The sequence below is a fragment of the Scardinius erythrophthalmus genome, assembly GCF_964197995.2.
Source record: "Scardinius erythrophthalmus genome assembly, chromosome: 25".
In the NCBI taxonomy this organism is placed as follows: domain Eukaryota; kingdom Metazoa; phylum Chordata; class Actinopteri; order Cypriniformes; family Leuciscidae; genus Scardinius; species Scardinius erythrophthalmus.
Window position 1 is genome coordinate 9,645,699 of NC_138245.1, and position 23,328 is coordinate 9,669,026.

At 37.7% G+C, this 23,328-nt stretch overlaps 2 protein-coding genes across 7 annotated transcripts in view; both read left to right on the forward strand.

Moving 5' to 3' along the window:
* The first annotated feature begins 1,168 nt into the window (after window positions 1-1,168).
* Window positions 1,169-12,911, forward strand: rpf1 (ribosome production factor 1 homolog). Of its 3 annotated transcripts, none has more exons than XR_014029511.1 (10): window positions 1,170-1,520; window positions 1,856-1,912; window positions 3,012-3,092; window positions 3,184-3,279; window positions 6,234-6,387; window positions 6,524-6,606; window positions 7,583-7,764; window positions 11,136-11,416; window positions 12,165-12,291; window positions 12,405-12,911. XR_014029511.1 is itself a non-coding variant. In XM_081358107.1 (9 exons), exons 1-9 carry the CDS (start codon window positions 1,275-1,277, stop codon window positions 12,444-12,446), a joined length of 1,068 nt encoding a protein of 355 aa, XP_081214233.1. In that variant the 5' UTR covers window positions 1,169-1,274; the 3' UTR covers window positions 12,447-12,911. The 3 variants fall into 3 exon arrangements, 1 of the variants encoding a protein (XP_081214233.1); XR_014029512.1 differs by having other exon boundaries at window positions 11,203-11,416; XM_081358107.1 differs by lacking the exon at window positions 11,136-11,416 and having other exon boundaries at window positions 1,169-1,520.
* A 1,070-nt stretch (window positions 12,912-13,981) lies between these two features.
* spata1 (spermatogenesis associated 1) overlaps window positions 13,982-23,328 on the forward strand; it is a 40,748-nt gene continuing 31,401 nt past the window's right edge. For 2 of the 4 annotated variants that reach the window (XM_081358159.1, XM_081358157.1), the window contains exons 1-9: window positions 13,982-14,225; window positions 14,358-14,464; window positions 15,090-15,207; window positions 15,525-15,578; window positions 15,668-15,974; window positions 18,017-18,152; window positions 18,285-18,339; window positions 18,650-18,743; window positions 18,821-18,946. In XM_081358159.1, the coding sequence (XP_081214285.1) occupies window positions 14,187-14,225; window positions 14,358-14,464; window positions 15,090-15,207; window positions 15,525-15,578; window positions 15,668-15,974; window positions 18,017-18,152; window positions 18,285-18,339; window positions 18,650-18,743; window positions 18,821-18,946 (1,036 nt within the window). In that variant the 5' untranslated portion in view covers window positions 13,982-14,186. Of the gene's footprint in view, window positions 14,226-14,251; window positions 14,465-15,089; window positions 15,208-15,524; window positions 15,579-15,667; window positions 15,975-18,016; window positions 18,153-18,284; window positions 18,340-18,649; window positions 18,744-18,820; window positions 18,947-23,328 lie in introns of those variants that run through there. The other 2 variants (XM_081358158.1, XM_081358160.1) reach the window with 2 other exon arrangements.

Below are 23,328 nucleotides of genomic sequence, written 5' to 3' on the forward strand. Positions count from 1 at the left end.
AATAATTTCATATTTTCTGTACTTCTAAACACTCCAAATATACAACAAAATGCATTTAAGGGCTAAAAAAGTGCATTTGGCATGATATGTCCCCTTTGAATTTAACTTTAAAATGTACAAAATTTTCTCCCGGGGGGGCATGCCCCCCGAACCCCCCTACAGTTACGATTTTACCACCTCCGCCTCATTTTGAGCCAGGAAAAACTCTGATATAGATTAGTGGTTCTTCTGTGTAAGCCTATAAAATGGGCAAAAAAGTGACGTCACCAGTCGAAATAGCGGTACCCCTCGAAGCTCACGGTATAATTCGAACACTGGTCTGAGTTTCAGAGTTTCAGAACAGAGCTGCGTGACAACGCTGCCACAAATCACGTGAGTCGCAAGCTCGCAACTGTGTGGGCGTATCTCCGCAAAGTGGGTGTTGTAAACTCAGCTCTGAAAAAATAGTATGCAATAGGAGTGCAAATGTAATGTAATGTAATGTAATGTAATAAGCTTCGCCCTTTCGAACCTCAGTTTTCAGAGTTTCAAAACTTTTTTTTACCTATTCGCACACCAGTTTTCAGATCACCATTTACAAGGTTTCAAATCTGGAAAACAAACTATACACTGGGAGAACAGTGACAAATTCGAAACTCTGAAAAAATGATTGCACAACACCGTAAAAAAAATGTTGCAGTTCTGAAGAAGGAAATCTCAAAAACAACATAATGCTTGCAGAGATATTTTTATTTTTTTACATTTTGCAAGCTTGCAAATCTTATTTTTCGATCTTGCAAAACTGTTTTTTTTGTAAGATTTTGAGTTTTCGAACACTTAGTTTACAACCTTTCAGAATTTTATTTTCAGTTTTGAATCATGGCAGGATATTAATCCCATAGAAAACACATTGCTATTAATGTGGTTTACCATAGACAGTGGAAAATATGTTATTAAATTGTGTAGCATATGAAAGAGAACAAATGTGACTAGAATAATTATGTTATCTTAAGGTTAAATAGGCTAAGTATAGTGAGTTATTGGGAGGTAAAGGGAATTGGGGTGGCAACTGGAGGAACACGCAGCGCTACCTGATGATGGCAGTAATGCACTGTCTATTGCGGTTGCCAATAAAAAAAAGAAGAAGAAGAAGAAGGTTTTTTTTTTCAACAATCATCTGACTATCCGCTAGAAGGCGCTAAACACAACACCACCTCACATGGCAGCAGGAACGTCCATTTGAACCGGAAGTAGAGTTTCTCACACACGTGAAGAGAAGACACAAGCAACAGAAAATGGATTCTACCGAATTAACAACTTCAGAAAGTGTTTCTAAGAAAAAGGGGAAAACGAAGAACCTAAAGCGAAAGCCGAAACCCGACAAAGCTCCAGTGGAGAAGATGGATCAGGCGGAGGGTGAAGTAACAGACGAGAAACCAGTGTCAGGAGCGTGTTTTCCTCCAACATTCAGCATGTCTGATATCAAAAACAAGCAGCGCAGACATTCGATGTTCCTTAAACTCAAGGAGCAGAAAAGAAGGGTAACATCTCACAGACATACAGTCTTATTGAATTGATCGCACAATTTGGCTGTGTTTCAAGCCCTAGAGAGCTGCCAGGACATACAGCCATTTGGGCATCAAAAACAAGAAGAGTTTAAGATGGCCAAAAAGACAAACGTGCATTTGGTGCACTAAAAAGTAAACAAGGACGATTCGTTTTCTTGAAAGAATAATTAAACTTGACCCAAACACCATTTTCGTATGTTGCTCACTAAGGCCTGAGACACAGCCAGCTCTGGAACATGTCAAGAATTTCCCAAATTTCTTATAAATTTCTTATCTTATATGTTAAAGCTATCATTTATGTCTTTCAGCAAAAGTTGGAACTGAAAAAGAAAAGGAAGAAAGAGAGAAAAGCTCTTGGGGATAAGGTATGTTTGATGGACTGCATTTCACAGCATCTGTCATCAGACAAGCTTTCTTAAATCTTGATGTTCTCAGTCATTCTTTCATTCATACATTAAATGATCAAGTAAATCTCACTTCCTTGCAAAAACGGTTTCTTTGCACTTGGAGATGGGCAATTAAAGTTGTTTAATTAAATGAATGATATAAATTACACTAACATTTTTAAAGAAAGGGTGAAAAAAAAATTTAAACAAATATTTTATAAAAAGTTATGTACAAATTATTTAATTTCTATTTTACCTTGGCATTATTTTTCATTGCATGCAGTGAGACTTTTCTATTTTTTGTATTCTTGCAAAATTTCTTAAATTGATGTAATTTGTGAGGTCAGTATATAGTCAAATTAAATTGACTTGCGTGAAACCAGTTAATTTAGATGTTACCACATAATTTAGGCTATCTGAAAAATGTTATGAAGAAAAAAAACTTTCACTGTTTCATTATAATTCCTGTGTAGATTTATACCTCTTCTATGAATTAAGTGTTTTATGAAATGAGTATTTTAATTTCAAAACATACTTTAAAAGCTAATATTTAAATATTAATATGGTACTTTAAATAATTTAGTTGTGGTATGGGCAAAACAATTCAATAGTGAATGGAAAACAATCATTCTTAATGGTCAGTGCCTACATTGCTCAATACTTTCTGAGATACTTAATATTCTCATATGAATAACCACACAATAATGATTCTGAAATAAGTTTTCACAAACCGCAAGGACGCAACTGCCTTCAATTCGAATTGGACATCACTAGAAATAATCAGGAACTGCTCTGAAGGATTCTGTGAGTTTATTCAATGTTCGTCAGACTGATTCAAACAGTACCTTTTTTAGTTGTTTTGAATGATTCATTAAAGGAACCGGTTGATTCTTGCTTGGCTTTTATCTCATTTCTATCAATATATTATATTTAACCGGTATATTGCTCACATCAAATGCATTAAATTTGCAGTTAATATGTGGCAAATGAAACTGTTTTTTGCAAGTCATTGTCAGAATATTCCATTTGTTTTTTTATGTTTTCTTTATTGGTGTTTTCATGTATTTTCTCATTTCAGGCTCCACCCAAAGAAATTCCCAAGACAATAGAAAACCAGAGAATATATGATGAAACTACAGTCAACCCCGAGGATGAGGAGGTGATTTGTGATCCCAATTCCACCTACTGTCTTCTTCTGTAGACATCATTTACAATTTTGAAAGTAACTTGTGGCATTTTGTTAAATCCAGGTGGCTTTTGATGAAGGAACTGATGAGTTCGCTGCTTACTTCAATCGGCTGACAAATCCCAAAGTTCTCATCACCACTTCAGATAGGCCCAGAGGAGTGAGTTCAACTTTCTGTATACTGTTTTCTAATTCACTCCTGTTGTAAATAACTATTTAAGAATAATAATGTAAGTAAATTTAATTTATAAAGCACATTTACACACAGCATAAAACTGACAAAAGTGCTGTACAGTGTATAATTAAAAAGACAAATAATACAAAAAACAAGACTTCTGTCTTGTCACTATTTAACTGGAGAACGTTGTTAACCATCCAAATTTTGATGTCTTTGAGGCAGACAGGAGAGATTGTATAGAGTCCCTAGATTTTAGAGGCAAGTACAGCTGTGAGTCATCCGCATAGAGGTGAAAAGAGATGTTATGCTTTCTTATGATGTCACCCAGTGAGAGCATAGGAGCCAAGATGGACCCCATATGAGACGGGAGCAGATGATGAGGAGAACTGGCCAATAGACACTGAGAAAGTCCTATGTTTGAGATAGGAGCAGAACCAAAGTAGTGCCGTCTCCCCAAAGCCCACCTGCTGATCAAGGTGGGCGAGGAGGATGTTGTAATCAACGGTGTCGAAGGCGGCACTAAGGTCCAACAATATCAGGAAGGCATTATCACCTGAATCTAGTGTGAGAAGATCATTGGTTACTTTGAGCAGGGCTGTTTCAGTGCTATGAAGAAGGTTCTAGTATGTTGTGCGTGATCAGAAAGTGAATCTGCTGTGGCAGAACAGCTTTTTCCAGAACTTTAGAAATAAGAGGAAGTTTAGAACAGGGCTCCAGACTAACTTTTTTTATTAGGAGCGCTGTAGCCCCTGACTTAAAATTTTAGGAGCGCAAGCAGAAAATTTAGGGGCACACCTTCACATTTTCCCCCTAAATAACTATTACAGACAAATGCTTTGATAATAAATAGATTAAGCGTACAGAAATTATGGTGTAGTTTTATTTTAAGATCACAGGGCTCCAGACTAACATCTGAGGGCCGCCGCTCTTAAGTTCTACAGAAAGTATTTGGTAGCACTGTGGGATTACAAAGCACTGAGATAAATTTGAGGTGTATAGATAAAGTTAAATTTAATTATTATCCTTCATAATGTCTTAATATTATTTCAAAAGCAAAATGAGTGACAAAATAGATATTAGGGAGTGAAAATAGCCAATAAGCATCCTCTGCAGCTATGTTTACAATGGTAATTTAGTCTTCTTTTTAAAAAAAAATAAGTGTGAGTTTTCCTACTTCTTGAAACTTTCAGTTTTATAAATAGAGACAATCTTTAAAGGATGAACAAAAATGTTTTGGTCGACACATTAAAAAAAACAAAACATTTTAATAGGATATAGTTTTGAAGTGCTGTAAAAAGATGTGTAGGCTACTTTCATAACCACAGTATAGCATAGTTATAGTTATGCCTGGTTCAGAATACGCAATTTTTTTGTCTGTTACTATATTCAATGTATCAGATTACACGATTTCGACTCCTAAAAATCTTGTCATGTCCTGGACAAGAAACATTGTCAGACTACACATTGCTTTACAACCAGTCATCTCGAGCCGTCTCACACACATATTCACTCGCACATGTACACACGCACTCACTCACATACAGGCACATAGACTAACGCACGCACACACTCACTCACTCACTCGCGCACACACTCTCTCACTCTCTCTCTCGCTCGCTCACTCACTCACTCACTCACTCGCACGCGGGCGCACACACACACACACACACTCATTCACTCGCGCGCGCACACACACTCATTCACTCGGAACCCTTCATGGAGGACCGTTAAAAAATTAAACATGCTAGTCTTCTTGTCGTGATGTTGTAAACAAAGCATCGCAGACGCGACGTCGGTTGTCGCCCAATATGAACGAGATGAAATTTACTGGTCGCACATGTGCGACTGGATGTAAAATTTAGTCGCACACTCTCAAATTTTGGTCGCAAAATGCGACCATTTGGTCGCAGTCTGGAGCCCTGTAGAAAGATTAGAAAATTTTTGGGTTTGAGTGTTTACTGATCAAATCAGAGAGGTGCTTTGCTCTGGCTTTTTTTTTAGGCTGCCTGGAAGGAAACTAATGCAGATTTAAAGTTTGAAAGGAGACAGTGAGATGATCCTTTTTCCATTTCCTTTCAGCTTTACGACAGGCCTGCCTGAGAGGGTGCGTGGCCTCATCTAACCAATAATGAGATTTTAGGGGTGGGTGTGTGTGAAAGGAGCTATATAGTCAAGTATGGAAGAGCAAGATGAGTGGAAAAGGGTAACTAATTAATACGGGCTAGAAGAGGATGATGCCGCTGTTGCAATAGTAAATGCAACACTTTTACTCAGAAAACTATCAGAAAACTGAGCTGCAGTAAGAGAGTGTATATGGCGAGAATAACGGCCCTGAGCTCTGGTAGTTTGCAGGGGACTGAAGAGGGTGATGTAAAATATAATGGGCTTATGATCAGAGAAAGTGGCCTCCTCAATCACAATATTATCAACAGTAAAACCATAAGACAAAAGAAGGTCAAGTGTATGTCCCAGTTTATGAGTAGCTTTATCTATATGTTGCATAATGCCAAGGGCATCTATTAGACCACAAAATTCACTAACCATAGGTCTGTCTGGACAGCCGCGTTTGCCTCAAACGCCTCCGATGCTTCCTCCGGTAAGAGATGCAGCAAGGTAAGCCGAAGGACACACTCCGTGGTGGGGTAGATAAACGGAGCGTGACATCTGTCGTAAGGAACAGGAGACCCACTAATATGGGTCACCAGTGCGTTTCTAAGATCCAGCAAAGTCTGCTGATCATATGACCATGTAGCAGCAACAGAACAGCGCCAGCATAACATGAGTGCTTACACAAACATAGCACAAATCGGACAGGTAGAAGTTGACACAGCTGACGGCAAGCCGACAAACACACTGGCGCCATCTTGCTCACGTCACGTCACACACTAAGATGTTTGTAATGTTAGTGATATGTGTTTGTGTCTGCCTGATTTCAGAGGACAGTGAGGTTTTGTGATCATCTGGCAACAGTAATCCCACATGCACATGTCTACTACAGAAGAGGTCTGGCATTGAAGAGAGTCATTCCACAGTGTGTATCTAGAGGTTTCACTTATCTGATAGTGATCAATGAGGACAGAAAGGTGCCAAGTATCCTTTGTTCAGATTTCTTTATATGACCACTTCTTAGATCTGTGAGATTTGGTTGTATTGTCTGCTTAATGAGGTAATGAGAAACGCTCGCTGAATTCTACACAAAGATTTTCCCTTACTTAAAGTGTCACAGACGGTTTGGTTCTCTGTCACCTTCCTGACGGGCCAACTGCACATTTCAAACTCAGTAGTGTTCGTCTTCGCAAGGAAATGAAGGTGAGTGATTTTCTTTTTTAGGGCCTGTGCACTGATGGAGTGAGGACCCTCTTAGAATTACTCTGTTTATTACCATTTTTTTATGATGCAACATAAGTCCACTAATATGTATTGAGACATAAATCGAGATAAATCGAGACATAAATCCTGGACATGTTGCAGGGATGACATGTCCAGGATTTATGTAGTTCAACTTGGAAGTTGGCATCACTCTGGTTAGGATTTTTCCATTGACTTTTGGAAAATTGCAGAAAAGAAGCTTTGTGACTGACAAAAGTTAGATTTTTACACATTTTCTTCATCATACCTTCACAAATAAACAACTATTATGAATTTCAAAGCATATCTGCAATTAAAGTAAAAATCTTTTAATCTATTTTTATAATATACTATTTAGAAAGTTTGAGGAGAATAGTTTTCATTAACGTGAATTTACACACCAGGCTGTAAAATGGATTTAGTGAGTAGATGAGTTTTCCTGTTCTGCATGATGGTGTTTAAATGTACCCAGTAAAATACATGATTCTTCAAATAGGCGTCATTCGTAAATTAAGCTTATTATGAAAAATGGCTTTTTGAAAAAGCACATTTTATTATGAAAACAATTATAGATTATAAAAAATATATTAAACAGTTAATGGTGTGTGAAAGAGGATATTGTGAAATATTGAACAATAAATGTTCATGGAATTTTACAAAAATTTGTTTCTGGTAATAGTTAATGTGTTGTGTGTGTATAAGATTTTATGGGTAATTAATACTAAAATATTAAATGTATCAATAAAAACTGCTTCAGTAGCTCTGTAAATTTCTTAGAATTTCCTTCCGTTTTCATTTAAAAAAAAAAATTCATTACAGTTCTGCATCCTATTTGCTAAATCAAATCAAATTCAGGAAATTAGTTAGTTTAATATGCATTTGTATCAGTTCTGAAAGAACTGCACTGTCCTTAAACTTTTCTGTTTTTCCTCACTAGAGAAAAGGTAAGAGCCCAACAGAACATGTCCCAGAAGTCATCCTCAACAACTTTACTACTAGACTCGGTCACTCCATCGGCCGGCTGTTTGCTGCTCTATTTCCTCATGATCCACAGTTTGTGGGCCGTCAGGTCGCCACATTTCACAATCAGAGAGACTTCATCTTTTTCAGGTTTCACAGGTAAATGTTCTCTCATTTGAATAGTTTGAAGGTAAATGAAAATTATGCTGTGTAATCCATAAAGCTTACAGTCATGGCCAAAAGTATTATATATAAATGTTACAACATAAATGTTGTGTTTTTCACAAGTTTGCAGCTTCGGTTGTTGTGGTGTTTGATACACATTGTTTCTAGATTATTGTGCATAGTGATTAGAGGTATTTTAAATAATTGCAAAAAGCTTCATTGGCTAAAAACACAAAAACCCAAATTGTTGGCCCTGGCACAAAATTACCAGCTAACACCATTTCACTAATCGCATCATCAGCACATGGGAAAATGTGAGCAAGTATTAGTCACATAAAAACACTATCATTCTGACTGGAGTATAAGAGCAGACTGATTGCTATAAAACGAGAGAAGAAATGCTTTCAGTCGTTGTGTTCTTGTTAGCAATGGTTACCTCCAAAGAAAGACGTGCAGCTATATCAAGTGCTTCTCAAACTGAAGGCTGCATCCTAGTACGGCTGTATATCTTGGCTGCCACGTCGTCAAGTCATCTTCATTTATATAGCGCTTTTAACAATGTAGATTGTTTCAAAGCAGCTTTACAGAGATAAACGTATAATTTAAGGTAACAGAGATTGTTTTGGCTTTATAGCGGTTCTTTAATAAAGTTATTTTCCAGCTAAGGTTAGTTATGATTGATTCGCTTCCGTCGCAACGATCATTTGTTATTAAATTTGGGGCCGCTAAGACGACACCATTCTCTCTACATAGACTTTAAACACGAACCTGTGAGAAACGCTGATGGCGGTCACATGCGCATTAAGAATTGGTACTATAGTTATGTGCGTTTGAATATATGTGCGCAGGTTTGGAATTCCCTACAAACCAAGCCTAAACAAAGTACTGGCGTTTCCTTATAATTTTTGATACAGAATTGTATTTTATTTTATCAATTCGGGGTAGATACGCGAATTGAGTTTCCCGACAACGCTTTATCTGTAGAGTGGTAAAGGGATCCTCCATAGGGAGAGACTAGTTGGCACTTCAGCACTGCGTTGGATCGGGTCCAGGCGAAGGTCCTTCATCAGATCTGGATACAGCCTGGATCCGGCAGGCTGCGGGAAAACCTCGGGATAAACAAAGACACTAAAATTAGCGTAGATGCCATTCTTCTTATGATGTAACGAGTACATCAGGATTTATGGGAAGTGTTCCCGGTTCCAGCTGACCTAATCTATGCAGCCTAACATTGAATTATAGAAGTCTATAATGAGTTGTGTATGCTAGGTCAAAGAGATGTGTCTTTAGTCTAGCTTTGAACTGACAGAGTGTGTCTGCTTCCCGGACAATGTTAGGAAGACTGTTCCAAAGTTTTGGTGCTAAATAGGAAAAGGATCTACCGCCAGCAGTCGATTTTGATATTCTAGGTATTATCAACTGGCCGGAATTTTGAGATCGCAATAGACGTGAAGGACTATAATGCGTTAAGAGCTCGCTCAAGTACTGTGGAGCTAAACCATTTAGTGCTTTGTAAGTAATCAGCAATATTTTAAAATGTATGCGATGTTTAATAGATAGCCAATGCAGTTTTGACAGAACCGGGCTAATATGGTCATACTTCCTGGTTCTGGTAAGAACTCGAGCTGCTGCATTTTGAACTAGCTGTAGTTTGTTTATTAAGCGTGCAGGGCAACCACCCAGTAGAGCATTACAATAATCTAGCCTTGAGGTCATGAACGCATGAACTAATTGTTCCGCATTTGTCAATAAAAGCATATGGCGTAATTTAGATATATTTTTAAGATGGAAAATTGCAGTTTTACAGATACTAGACACGTGACTTTCAAATGAAAGATTGGTATCAAAGAGCACACTCAGGTTCCTAACCGACGACGAAGACTCGACAGAGCAGCCATAAAGTGTTATACAGTATTCTAGGTTATTACGTGAGGAAGTTTTTTTGTCCAATAATTAGAATCTCTGTTTTTTCAGAATTAAGTAGTAGGAAATTACGGGTCATCCAATTTTTTATATCAGCTATGCATTCCGTTAATTTTGTGAATTAGTAAGTTTCGTTAGGTTTTGAAGAAATATACAGCTGAGTATCGTCGGCATAACAGTGGAAGCTAATTCCATGTTTCCTAATGATATCTCCTAATGGTAGCATGTACAGAGTGAACAGCAGCGGTCCTAGTACTGAGCCTTGTGGTACGCCATACTAGAGTTCTCAGTGGGCCTGAAAATTACAACCCGACCCGGCCCGTGGCTTTTAAAGCCCGGACCCGATGTAATCCGACACACCATCATGAATTATCTGACGATATGATTTTTTTTTTTCTCTCATACACGTATTATCATGACCAGCAGACGGGAATTCAAGTCAACCTTTAATGTTCATGCCTTTTAACAAAATAAACAACTTTCCAGACCTCTGATTTTCCCACTCCTGTAGTAGCGACGGTGAATTCACCTGCGGCAAGTTTACTTTTCACCAACTCCGAGAGCCGTCTCGGTACTATGGTACGGTCTAAATCCTGACTGGAAATCTTCGCAGATATCATTTCTTTCAAGAAAGGAACACAGTTGTGAAGACACTGCTTTTTCTAATATCTTTGACAGAAAAGGTAGATTCGAGATCGGCCTGTAATTGACTAATTCTGTAGGATCAAGTTGCGGTTTTTTAACAAGCGGTTTGATCATAGCCATCAAGCTCCAGACGTCTCCATGTAAAGGATTTTTGGAAAGCATCCTTAATTTTGCGTCCTTCATGTTATGCGCAGCTTGTCAGTAAAGAGCGACTCTGTGATCAGTCGTAAACGCTGCTCCATCTGAAAGCACTGCGAGTTTGAGTCGCTTATAACGTGCATTTGAAAAGGCAAAACGCGTTAAACTTCTTTTCAAACATGAGAAGCATTTATGATCGTCTTGTCCAACAAAAGTCTACTAATTTAATAACATGGTTTTACTCCAAACTTCATAACGACAGTTGAGCATCCTTCAGTGAGATGATGTGGCTTCTTACACAGAATTAGGCAGTCGTGTATTTATTAGTCATGTTTAATCCATCAAAGTGACTCAATCTTTTGTTTATTGAGCTATAGAAATAGTATGATGCCCATTCTGTAGGGCATATTTGGAGTGTTCGCGCAAGAGTGCCCTCTGGCTTTCAGATGAAGCTGCATTTACTACCGATCAGCCACACCGCACTGACAAGCTGTGCATAAAATAATCACAGCTTTAGCCAAATTGTTTCATTTCGATTAATCGTGCAGCCCTAAAGTGTATCCTTCCCCACAAAACTTTGTAGACATTGTAATTCACAAAAAAATAGTAGAAAATAAATCAGCACTGAGCTTGTCCACAATTTTGATGTTATTTTGCAGTTGTTACCGCGGGGGTGGATACATCTATGACGTAGTCATGCATGCTTACTAGACCGTCTTATTCTAGTGTTCAATGCGAAGAAGGATTCTAGCCTGCAAATCCTTCAAAGGATTGGACTAGGAAGGAAACAGCCTCACTAGGAGAGAGGTTCAACTGCAGTGAAGGTGGCTTCAGGATGTCCCAGAGTGCCCAGCAAGCGCCAGGACCATCTTCTTCTGTGGAGGCAACTACAGAATCGTGTCGACACCGGTGCAGAGCTTGCTCAATGGTGGCAGCAGGGGTACAGTGTACATTTTAGGACATCCTCAGACCATATGAAGAAAAGTCATTATGCCTCAGACTAAAAGACTTCAGTCATTGGACAAAAAAGCATCGCGCCTCAGACTGAAAAGCTTCAGGTCTCAGGAAAAACAGTGTCAGGTGTCAGGTCTCGTACAATTAGGCATCAGACGAAACAGCCTCAGACAAAAAGGCATCAGACATAAAGGCATTAGACGAAACGGACTATATATATATAATAAGGCAAGAATGGATCGCCATCAGTCTGGATTTTTCCCACTGATATTCAGCATGTCAATTGCAGAGCTTATGAAGAAGGATCAACATTGTAAATATTGCATAAATAAATTTTTTTTGCCAATAAAAGTCTTTAAAACTTCTGAAATGCTTATCATTGTTTTCCAGTATACCATAGCGCGTGAAAAAATAATAATCTACAAATACTTTTGGCCATGGCTGTATATAGAAAGTCTAATATTTTCCATTTAGTTCAGTGAAAAATACTCTCAACCAAGGTTTGATAGTGCAGGGATTTTCACAAGGGGAGAAAGATTTATGTTGCGTGTCATGATCAAATGTATTTCAAATACAAAGTTGATCTACAGAATAGAAACATATGAATACATTGTAGTAAAAATAGAGACTGACAGAATATATAGACTGCTATTTAGAGTGCTTATATTTTACATTCATTAACTGGTTAAAAAATATTTTCTACATGACTGAATAAACTCATGTGTATCATTCAGGTACATCTTCAAGAATGAAAAAAGAGTGGGCATACAAGAACTAGGACCTCGCTTCACTCTTAAACTTCGCTCCTTACAGAAAGGAACCTTTGATTCAAAGTTCGGGGAATATGAATGGGTTCACAAAGTAAGTTCAAAAACTAACATCTCGTTTATGAAGAAGGTTGTTTAAATGTGGTGTAATTTGTCCATTATTTGTGGCTGTCAATGCAGTATTAACTCTTTTTTACTTTGTTTCAGCGCCATGAAATGGACTCCTGCAGAAGAAAATTCCATCTTTGAGGGACAGACTAGAAACGCAGGATAACCGTGTTGACGTTTCATAAATATCTATAAAAAAAAAAAAAACACCCTTTCATTATGAAACGAAATATAAAGTGTTATTGAAACACAAGCTGTGTATTTTATGTATTATATTGACTTTTTTGCTTTGGAATATAACCTGACTGGACAGAAAGATACTTGATTTTGTGTCGAGACATGACAAATTTAGGCCTGTTTAAATCTTTAGTAAATGCTTACTTTACTCAAATATATATATAAAAAGGTGGGTTATAAAGACAGGTGATTTGTGGTGTTTATTTGAAATTTCAGGTAATTAAGACTTATCTTGCTCTGTCTTAATTTTGCAAAACTTAATTTGTCATACACACAATACTTTCAGATATGATAAAATTAACTTGGACAATTTTAAAACTAAGCTGTCATTGTAGACTTGTCAATTTGAAATAAAGAAATGGTTTCTTACAGTGGTCACTGAGTTTTCAAGGTTTTGCACTTAAAAAAAAAAGGAAACTTTTTATAAAGATAGATTGAATGCAAGTCTTCAGAGACAGTTGTTGAGCGATTTGGTGTTAGTTATAAAGTTATGTAAATTGAAAAATTAAGTGCTACACACTTTCCGGTTTTAAAAATGTTTTTTTTTTTTTATGCCACATCAGTAATCTTAAAATATTATTTTGCAAAGTGTATTTATTCATTCAAGTAGTGTACTTAAATATTTTCTGTTAAATCTATACAAAATCTTAATATATTGTTAATTAAAATAAGTATAATATCATGCATGTACACAAACCAAAAAATAAATCTCAATCTACACACACAAAAACACAAAAGTTCAAATCAAACATACAGAACACATAAAGCAATTTTGTGGAAACAAACATAGACCTTGATTCACAGATCTACATAAGAATAACAAATATAAAGATATTAAGGAAAGTGTTTGAGTGTGAATTAACAAATCTGAGGCCTGATGTATAAACTGCTAAGAATAGTCTCACAGGTTAGTCATCAATTGTTTTCTTTAAAAATGTTCATAACTGTTATAAGTTAGTTACAACAACAACAAATACTGAATTTGAATTTACTAATTTGATACTGAAAAGTAAGATTGATTTCCCCTACCTACCTGCTAGTTGGTCACACTAGTTCTTAAAACAGTCTTAACATAGGCGGTTTATGCAACTGGCCCCATGTCTTACATACTATGATACTGTCATGAACAATGGGCCAGATATACGTCTTTATTTTTATTTTTTTTCCCTCCCATTTTTAAGCAGTTAGCATTTCAGGGCACTTATACCAATATTTTTCACATCTAGTATCTAGAAAAAAAAACTGTTCCCATCTTGGTAAATATACCAATCACACCAATACATTCTGGCAGTCACTTGTCGCCAACTAGTGGCGTAAAAGTGTAACTGCAGAATGACAGTCTGTCTGAAAAGGCGGCGAAATAACGTTCTTTATACTATAATTAATAATATATTATAAAACGGTTTAATTTACTATCATCATTATTTTGTTTTTCGGATGGATATAATATGGGCTATAACAGTAGGCTACACGTGTTAATATGTAGCGTTCACACAATGTCCTGTACACTGAAGCTCTGGGGGGTTTATGAGTGTTACGTTCACTCTGGTACCTGGTACTCAAGATACCGTTACTTAGCACTTCACACACCCACGCACGCTGTACATTCTCAATGAAATCATCATGAGATAAATAAATGTGACTATGAGCGGGTTTACTGGCAAGCGGACTGAAATCACAGAGGTAGGCTATGTTCTATAAATAAAACTAGATTAGACTGTATGATTTATGTCATTTCAGCAACTAATTTCACTTGCATGTATTGGGTTTTTTGTAGTGTGCGATTTTTTTATTTTTGTTTTATTTCTAATGAAGCGTGTGGAGCTGCATGTGTTTTTTGTACCCGATGATCAGTTTGATCGGAGGTTGAATAAAGTTTCTGCCGAAGCTGTGGACACTTTCATCTCAGCTGGATTTATCAGGTCAGTTACTTTGTCTAGAGTCTGCGGCTATAGGTGTCGCCTTTTACATTTGTGAATTTAATTTAATTTATATATTATAGGCCCTAATAATTATGTGTTATTTCTCTTGCCTATAAATCAGTCATTAAACAGCAAAAATGTAAAAGGCAACATACCAAATCATTGTTTTAAACAGCAGACAATTTTAAGAATAACAAAAACCATATTTGTGACAACCCACCTTGACCTGATATTTATGAAAAATACCCTTGTCCTTAGAACACAGTTCAGCTTCTGTTAAAATCTCCCCCAATCATTTTGATTCTTGTCTGTAGCCTACTGTCTAGTGTATTTTTATTTGCAGAACCAAATTCACAAATGGTCTAATTAAAGAAAGTGTTGAACTTGTGTTTAAAAGGAATGTAAAAAAAAAAAAAAATCACTGCTGAAACTGGCATAATATATATAGCCTATATATTTAGACAACTAAGTTCTAAACTATAGGTTAGAATTATTAAATATTTCCAAATAAATAGATTCTGATCCACAAATAAAGACATAATAATAATTCTAACCCCATGCTGATCTCCCCTACTCAGTTTATACATATTGTAAGTCTGTCTGATCTCAGTGTTTTTTGTTTCAGAGTGGATTCAGATGTGAGTCTGTCTGATCTCAGATCTGATCTTGGATTATTTCTTGGGCTGGACAGGATCACAGAGCGATATGTCTTTTTAAAATGTGTTGGCAGAAGTTTGGCGCTGGTGAGTAGCTATCATTTCCGTATTTTTTATTTAGATGAAAGTAAGCTCAAATTACTGTAAGCATGTTGGAGTTATTTACAGTACACCACATTAAGCACAAAGTGTAATGATGATGATGATGTTGGTGGTTAAAAGTTTGAGTACATAGGACACAGGACAAAATTAAAATACTTCACTCTCAATACAGACAATCAACAATTGCAAAATGTGAATATGCTATGTAGACAGATGTATATGTGACATATATATGTATATGTCCATTGTGAAGCAGAATAGAGTTAAAATAAACTGTCACAACTCCTGTAATTTGATCTCAGGTTAAATTCAGACAAGAGGGAGAACTGACAGTAAAATCATTTACTCCACCATTTGTAAGTACTTGTGATATAAAGTTTAGTTTTATTTGTGGTAATCAGCCGATTAATGCATGATTTCTGTCTTCGTTCCATGACCCCATTAGGCTCCTTTTCCTGAGCTCTACCTTTTACCCGTGGTAGAGAATGACAGTGGCCTTTGCTCCAGCTCTCTGACCTCTAATACTTTAATAAGCAACAGTGACCATTACAGTCACGATTTGCCAAGACCAACATGTGCACCTGGCATGATAAAAGAGCCTATTAAATTCCCCTCTATCAATAAAGGACCTCAGCAATCTGTCCTAATGCAGGATGCAGAGGAGAACGAGAATGATGAAGATGCAGAATCCACTGACACTCCTCATCTAACAAGATCACAAGATCAGATGGAACCTGTAAACAAACACCTCGGTATGAAAACACTAAGAATACGAGCACAGGTGCACTCTTGATAATTAACTACTAAGTTACAAGCCTAATTTTTTAAGGAACAATAAGGGTGTTTACATGGCAACGATGTAGGTGTAGTTTTTCCTTTGCATTTTTGAAAAGTTAAAAACATTGTCAAAACGGTCCCTGTTCACACGAATCCACAAAAATGACTGTATTTTGCATGCCAGGCCAGTAATGGTAAAGAAACACTATGCGCTTATAGACTGAACACATAATACACGTGCATGACATCACAGTTATCACAAATTTGCATTTTTGTAGTTTCCACAGAGATGATAACGGTATTGTTTAAAAAAAAACAAAAACAAAAAAACCTTGCACTTTGAAACCCACACTTCGTGTTTTCAGGCCCCCAAAACGCCATTGCCATATAAATGAACCGCAAAAATGCATAAAAAAAACTATTTAGTTTTTAGTTCCATTTTGTAAAATGCACATAAATTTATGCACTACTAAATATTTTTGGATTGCACCATAAAACTTGAAACGCAACTCTATTTATAACTAAATATTTACAGAAGTCGCATACAAGGAGTTAACTGTTTGACCTCGAGACTAGATTACTGTAATGCTTTATTAGCTGGTTGTCCTGCATCCTCAATAAACAAGCTACAGTTAGTCCAAAATGCCGCCGCTAGAGTTCTAACTAGATCAAGAAAGTTTGACCATATAACACCAATTTTATCATCACTACATTGGTTACCTATAAAGTTCCGTATTAATTACAAGGTATTGCTACTGACTTATAAAGCCCTAAACGGCTTAGCTCCAGTTTATTTAACGGATCTTCTATCGCCCTATAATCCATCGCGCTCTTTAAGATCACTAAATTCGAGGCTTCTGGTCATACCTAGGATATCCAGATCCACCAAAGGAGGGAGAGCATTTTCACATTTAGCACCAAAACTCTGGAATAGCCTTCCTGATACTGTTCGTTGCTCAGATTCGCTCTCCCAGTTTAAAACTAGATTAAAGACGCATCTCTTCAGCCAGGCATTCATATAATATTTTAATCTTACAGTTAAATCCGGTCTCTACTTCATAAACGCCAGAGGAGAACTGGCCCCCGACTGAGCCTGGGTTCTCCCAAGGTTTTTTTTTCTCCATTAGGTCACCTAATGGAGTTTTTCGGTTCCTTGCCACTGTTGCCTTTGGCTTGCTCAGTTGGGGATACTTAATTTGATTAATCGATTCAACAGTGCTATTGATCTGCATTACCAAACGTGGATGTTTTACACCAGAAACAAACACTGATGTACTATTTTATTTAATACTGTGAAGCTGCTTTGATACAATCTGTATTGTGAAAAGCGCTATATAAATAAAGTTGACTTGACTTGACTTGAATAAAATAGCAGATTGATTGAATTGCATCAATAATATAGCTGTTTCACTAAAGATGCCTTTAAAGGAGCTACCAAAGATGAGCATAACAGATGTACATGTCATATAATGTGACTACGCATTACCTTACGGAGACCTTTATTTTACTTTACTTGCCACGTTCTGCCTTAAGAACAAATGGTGCTGCTGAAAAAAATTGTTAGTTACAAACTAGCTAGTAGTTATTGTAGTAGTTACTCTATGGCCTGAGCTGAACTGGTGTGTCCAGTAAGGGAGAATAATAATCATTTAATAAAAATAATTTTCTTAATGTTCATTCATGTGTAGTGCAAGTTTCCTGACAAAACCAACCTGATCTTGCGGGAAAACTAAACTATGTAACGAGGTGGTGATTTTGTATGATTTGAGTCGTAAAAATCATCATAATAAAAAAAGATTATTATGATTATGAACCCTACATATACCCGTCACATGATGGGGCATAAGCAGATTGTACGAATTCATATGAATTAGCCAACAATTAATCAAAACGGAAAATAGTTACAAATTGCGATAAGATTGTGACAAAACATTTTATATAATGTACACAATACTTGCATTTTTACTTAAACATTATTGGGTACTTATGTCAGGTTATTCATTTCTGTTCAATGCAGACAGACATCTTGCTAAACAGGGTGGCTTTTTTCAAGTAGAAATGGATACAACTGCACAAAAGAAAAAAAAATTTAAAAGAAACAACAGGAACTCTGGAGCTCCAGAGCCATTTGTGGATTCTCATGGACTGGCAAGGTAACCTGATTCTTTTGGCTTCTGTCATTGTTAAATACGTTTAATAGGTAACTATTTAATGGTAATAAATATTAAAAGGATTAGCTCTATAATCGACTATTTAGTTGCCTTTACCCTATGTTATACATTTAGGAAACTGAATAGGTCTCTGACACTGAAATCAAGTGAAGAAAAAACAGATGATGTGGTAAGATATAATCTTTATTTTTTTCTCATATTACATTTGATAAAACCAATAGAGCATCGTTCAAGTCATTCAAGTTTTGTACAGAATGCAGTGTTGTAGTTTCAGAATTTCACCCAGACCACTATTCCTGTAGAGAGTTTCTGAAGGTTTAGTAGAGGTCTTCTAGACAAAACAGGAAGTAACGTACCCTCATTAAGACACCATAAGGTTTATTGGCTGAGTAAAATTCCTCACGCAGCTGGCGGCTGAAGAGTGTGTTCTGGACATTGTTGTAAGAAGCTTTCAGTGTGTATTTTATGTGTTTTCACAGGTTCTTATGAGTAGACCAACCTCGCCACTCCCAGAGAGCAGTTCTGCACTGTCTGTCTATTCCATGGAATTTTATACACAACAAACTACCACTAGTAAGACATGAGCAGTTACTAACAAATGGTGTCATTCTTGTTCTTGAATACCATATTCAAAATTGTTATGCTTTCAGACAATGAGCTGAAAAAGGAAATCAAGCTACTCAAAGAGCAAAGGAAGGGGCTTGAACAAACAAGGCAAGAACTTTTGAAAAAGGGCAGAGAGCTTTTAGCTTTTAACAGACATCGAAGGAACCAAGGTATAATGCCCTCTACAATTACACATGTCCACTTCTCAACTATCATATGAAATGTTCAAGAACTGTATCTTTAACGTTGTCATTGTCTTTCTGCTTAGCTTCGGTTCACAGACAAATTGCTAATATTCTCCAGATAATTCTACTCTCATCCCTAAATTCATAGTTCTTTCAAAGATGAAAAGGCATCCAGGTCCTAATGCAGCAAAACATCCAATCTGATCTCATGAGAAAATGTAACTCTTATGAGGTGGCGAATTCATATGAATTTGTACTCAGAGATGTGTAACAAAACATGAGTTTTTTAGAAAAAAAAGCGTGAAGGCACACCTCTAACCCCATCCCTAAAACTAACTGTCAGTGTGGTACAAATGAGATTCACCAAGCATAAAACAGTTACAAATTGTCCTGGGATTGTTTTAAAACATCCCCAAACTATCATGCTACCATCAATGTTTTTGTCTGTTGCTGTAAAATTCTTATGAAATGTTTGTATATTTTTAGAGTGCAGACCTTTTTGATCTTGTGAAACTTGTTTGGCCTCAGCACCTGGAAAAGCATGATGACAACCTTTGATTGTGTCTTTCTTGGTTTCTCCCTTGCTACTCTGCCATGGATTTCAGTCATGTACTCTAACAATAATAATTAAAAGGTCTTCTATGATTCTGAGAGGTTGACCACGGAAGGAGGAGATGAATCAATGATGCGATGGTGGGGGTGCTTTAAATATTGTTGTGAACAATGGGCAGCCTTGTGGAAAACTCCTGTTTTCTCAAAATCCTAAAGCCTGATTGCTTCACGTCTGTAAGTACTGTAAGTCTGTACAACTGCAAAGACAAATGGCATTTCAGCCAGCCAGAAATGGGGGGTTGACTGCCTATATTAGTCACATAGAAACACCGTCTGTCAGAATCTTTCGACGGATGAGCGTCTAGCTAGCATGACTTGCTGGGCAGCGTAGTTGCACGGCAAATTGCGCAATGCTCATTCCCGCTATCTCAGGGAACCAGGGTTACGTGAGTAACCATGACATTCCCTTTCAATACGGTACATTCGCATTTATGGGGAACTTAATACAATAGTGCCTTGCTACAAGCGAAGAACGGAAGTCGCTCTGCGAGCCGACAGTTTAGAGGCACTCAAACTGAGGGCCCCCGATCAGCTATATAAAGAGAGGCTCAGACCACAGTCGGAGCCTGCTACATAATAAATAAGTATTTCAGACTGATAACACTCATGTTTGAAGGTTGTTCAGGTTGTAAAATGTGATGAAAGTAGACAGTGAGGACCAGCCAGCCGCCGCACAGATATCTGCGATATAGACTCTGCTGGACCACACCCAAGAAGAGACCATACTTCTAGTGGAGTTGGGCCTCACTCCTAAGGGGCAAAACAAGTCCACAGACTTGTAAGTCAGTGATATCGCATCCACAATCCATCTGTTAAGTCTTTGCTTTGAAACCAGCAGCCCTTTAGTGCGGCCCCCAATGCTGACAAATAGCTGCTCTGATTGCCGAAACTGGCCAGAGCACTCATTATACACTCTGAGGGCCCTTAAGGGGTAGTTTATGAGGTGCCTGTTCGTTTTCTGCAACGGAAGAGCCAACAGCGCTATCACCTGCATTATGGATGGGGTAAGCAAGCACTTTTGGCACATAACTTTTCCTCAGCCTAAGGAACACTTTACTGTCATTAGGACCGAACCCAAGGCAGGAAGGTTCCACAGATAGGGCCTGCAGATCTCCAACTCGCTTGACTGATGCTAAAGCCAGTAGGAGGGCAGTCTTAAGCGAGAGTGACCAAAGGTCAGCTGACTTAAGTGGCTCAAAAGGAGGACCTCAAAGCAAGGAGGGCCTGGAGAGCAGGCTTAAGCAAGACTGACCGAAGGTTATAATGCAAAGTTGAGTTGTTGTTGCCAAGATAGAAAAACGAGAGATTGCGTATTTTCCCCGGGTTTAATAAAATGAATTAACGTCACACTCATCCGCATACATGGGGATTGAGTGAGGAAAAGCATACAAATAAACATTCAAACAAGCCTGACAGCTCCCATCGAGGGGCCATGCATGCAGGTCTCATAACTCCGGCCGAGGGTGCCAAACTGCCCCCCCCCCCCCTCCGTTTGAGAGAGGAGGTTTCTCCTCAGCGGTAAGGGCCATGGAGGTGCTGACAGCAACTGAATAAATTTTGGTAACCAAGGCTGGTTCTTGGCTTGGCGTGGCCCTCAGCTGCTGAGCTGTCAGCGCTGTTGTTCCGCTGCTAGTTTCCACAGGGAGACGAGTTGAGAAGAGCAGCTTTCAGTCTTCAGAGCAGCGAGATGATCTTCGCACTGAAGGAGAAAGATTCTGACCAATGGCATTTCTGTGTGACTAATATAGGAAGTGAACCCCGCCCTTTCTGGCAGGCTGAAATGCCATTTGTCTGAGACGTGAACCAATAAAAGAAAAGAGGGAAAAGAGGGGTTTTCTACGGTGACCGGGAGGGGACATGTTCGGCTCACTTATTTTTGTCGTGGCCACAACATATAAACTCGTGTGAACGTGATATTAAGTTGTGGGAACGTCATAATATCTTGTGGGAACGTCATATTAAGTCGTGGCCACGAGATCATTTTGTTGAGGTAACGACATCATTATGTCGTGGCCACGCGATGCAAAGTCGTGGCCTCGAGATCATATGTTGAGGGAACGATATATTTTTCTCGTGGCCACGACTTAATATGTTGAGGGAACAGCATCAATTTCTCGTGGCCACGACTTAATGTTTCATCCGTTTCTCGTGGCCACGAGTTTTATTACATGTGGGAATAATCGAATCTTAACACGCGACGTACACTGGCTCCTCCTTTTATCCCGGTCAAAATTTACTTTATTTGTTAATTTAAGTTTCTCATAATTTGTTTTTGTTTATTGCCTTAAACGGGACTTTATTCGTGACCTGAGTATTTCATTCAAATTCAAATTTCCGACGAAAAAGTCCAATCAACTTAAGAATGCGCATCAGGTGTCTTTCACTTATGTACCCATGTCTTAATGCCAGAGAGCGCACTATATCTTTATATGACATTCCTAATTCAAAGTAAAATGTTATCATCAGTCATCTCCATCTCCGACTGCTGTATATGGTTACAGTAGCCTATTGACTGGTGTGGTTCTCTCAACATAACTCGTGGCCACGGGAAATAGATGTCGTTCTCTCAAAATATGAAGTCGTGGCCTCGAGAAAAATATATTGTTCCCTCAACATATGATCTCGAGGCCACGACTTTACATCGCGTGGCCACGACATGATGTCGTTACCTCAACAAAATGATCTCGTGGCCACGATTTATCATCACGTTCCCACGACTTAATATGACGTTCCCACGAATTAATATCTCGTGGCAACAACATATTTTCACATTCCCACGAGTTTATATGTTGTGGCCACGACAAAACTAAGTGAACCGAACATGTCCCCTCCCGGTCACCGTAGTTTTCCCCACAAGCATCAGATAAGTGAACCGTATCGAAAGGGAACCACTCTTCCATATCCATCATGAAGGTGGGGGAAATTATATCTTGGTTACATTGTCATGATCATCACTAGAAGGCTTTTGAGCAGCAATAGATTTGGGAATTTTGTGCCTACAACTAAAACTTTGAGTCTGAGAGCTGGACAGTCAATACACTTTATTTTGATAGTCCACTTTAGACATTCTACTAACTAGAAGTAACTTTGCAACTTCATGTCAACTACCGGTCAGAGTATTAGTTGACTGTCTGCTAACAAATAATTGTATTGGTCCCCCAAACAGACATTCTACTAACTATAAGTAACTTTGCAAGTACATGTCAACTTTATTTTTCTCTAGCCCTAACCTAACAGTCTAATAATACTAATGAGTTACTTGACATGTAGATGCAAAGTTCCTTGTACTAAATGTCTAAAGTGGACTAACGAATAATGTGTAACTGGAAGATTTACTGTTAAATTTTATTGCTGAAGTTATATGAATAGAATATACTGTATGTTATAAAAAATATGGGTAACAGTTTATTTTGATGGTCCCCTTTAGACATTCTGTTGACTATAAGAAACATTCCACCTACATGTCAACTAATTCTTATTATAGTCAGTAGAATGTTGGGGGACCATCAAAATAAAATATTAGCCGATTTTAAAGAGACAGTCTACTAATACTCAATTAATACTATGAGAGTTAGTTAACATATATGTGGTAATTTTCTTATAGTAAACAAAATGTCTAAAGGAAACCATCAACATAAAGTGTAACCAAAATGTGTTATATATTCAATGATCTTTCTGTCTTCATAGAAGGTATTTTAGAACTACAGTCTCTCTTAAATCTGTCAGATTTCATGTTTGTGAAATGGGTGTTAAGT

Coding starts and splice junctions, on each gene's coding strand:
- rpf1 (XM_081358107.1), top strand. CDS start 1,275: ATGGATTCTACCGAATTAACAACTTCAGAAAGTGTTTCTAAGAAAAAG. Junction 3,093..3,183: donor TCAACCCCGAGGATGAGGAG/GTGATTTGTGAT, acceptor TGTTAAATCCAG/GTGGCTTTTGATGAAGGAAC. Junction 7,765..12,164: donor ATCTTTTTCAGGTTTCACAG/GTAAATGTTCTC, acceptor TGTATCATTCAG/GTACATCTTCAAGAATGAAA.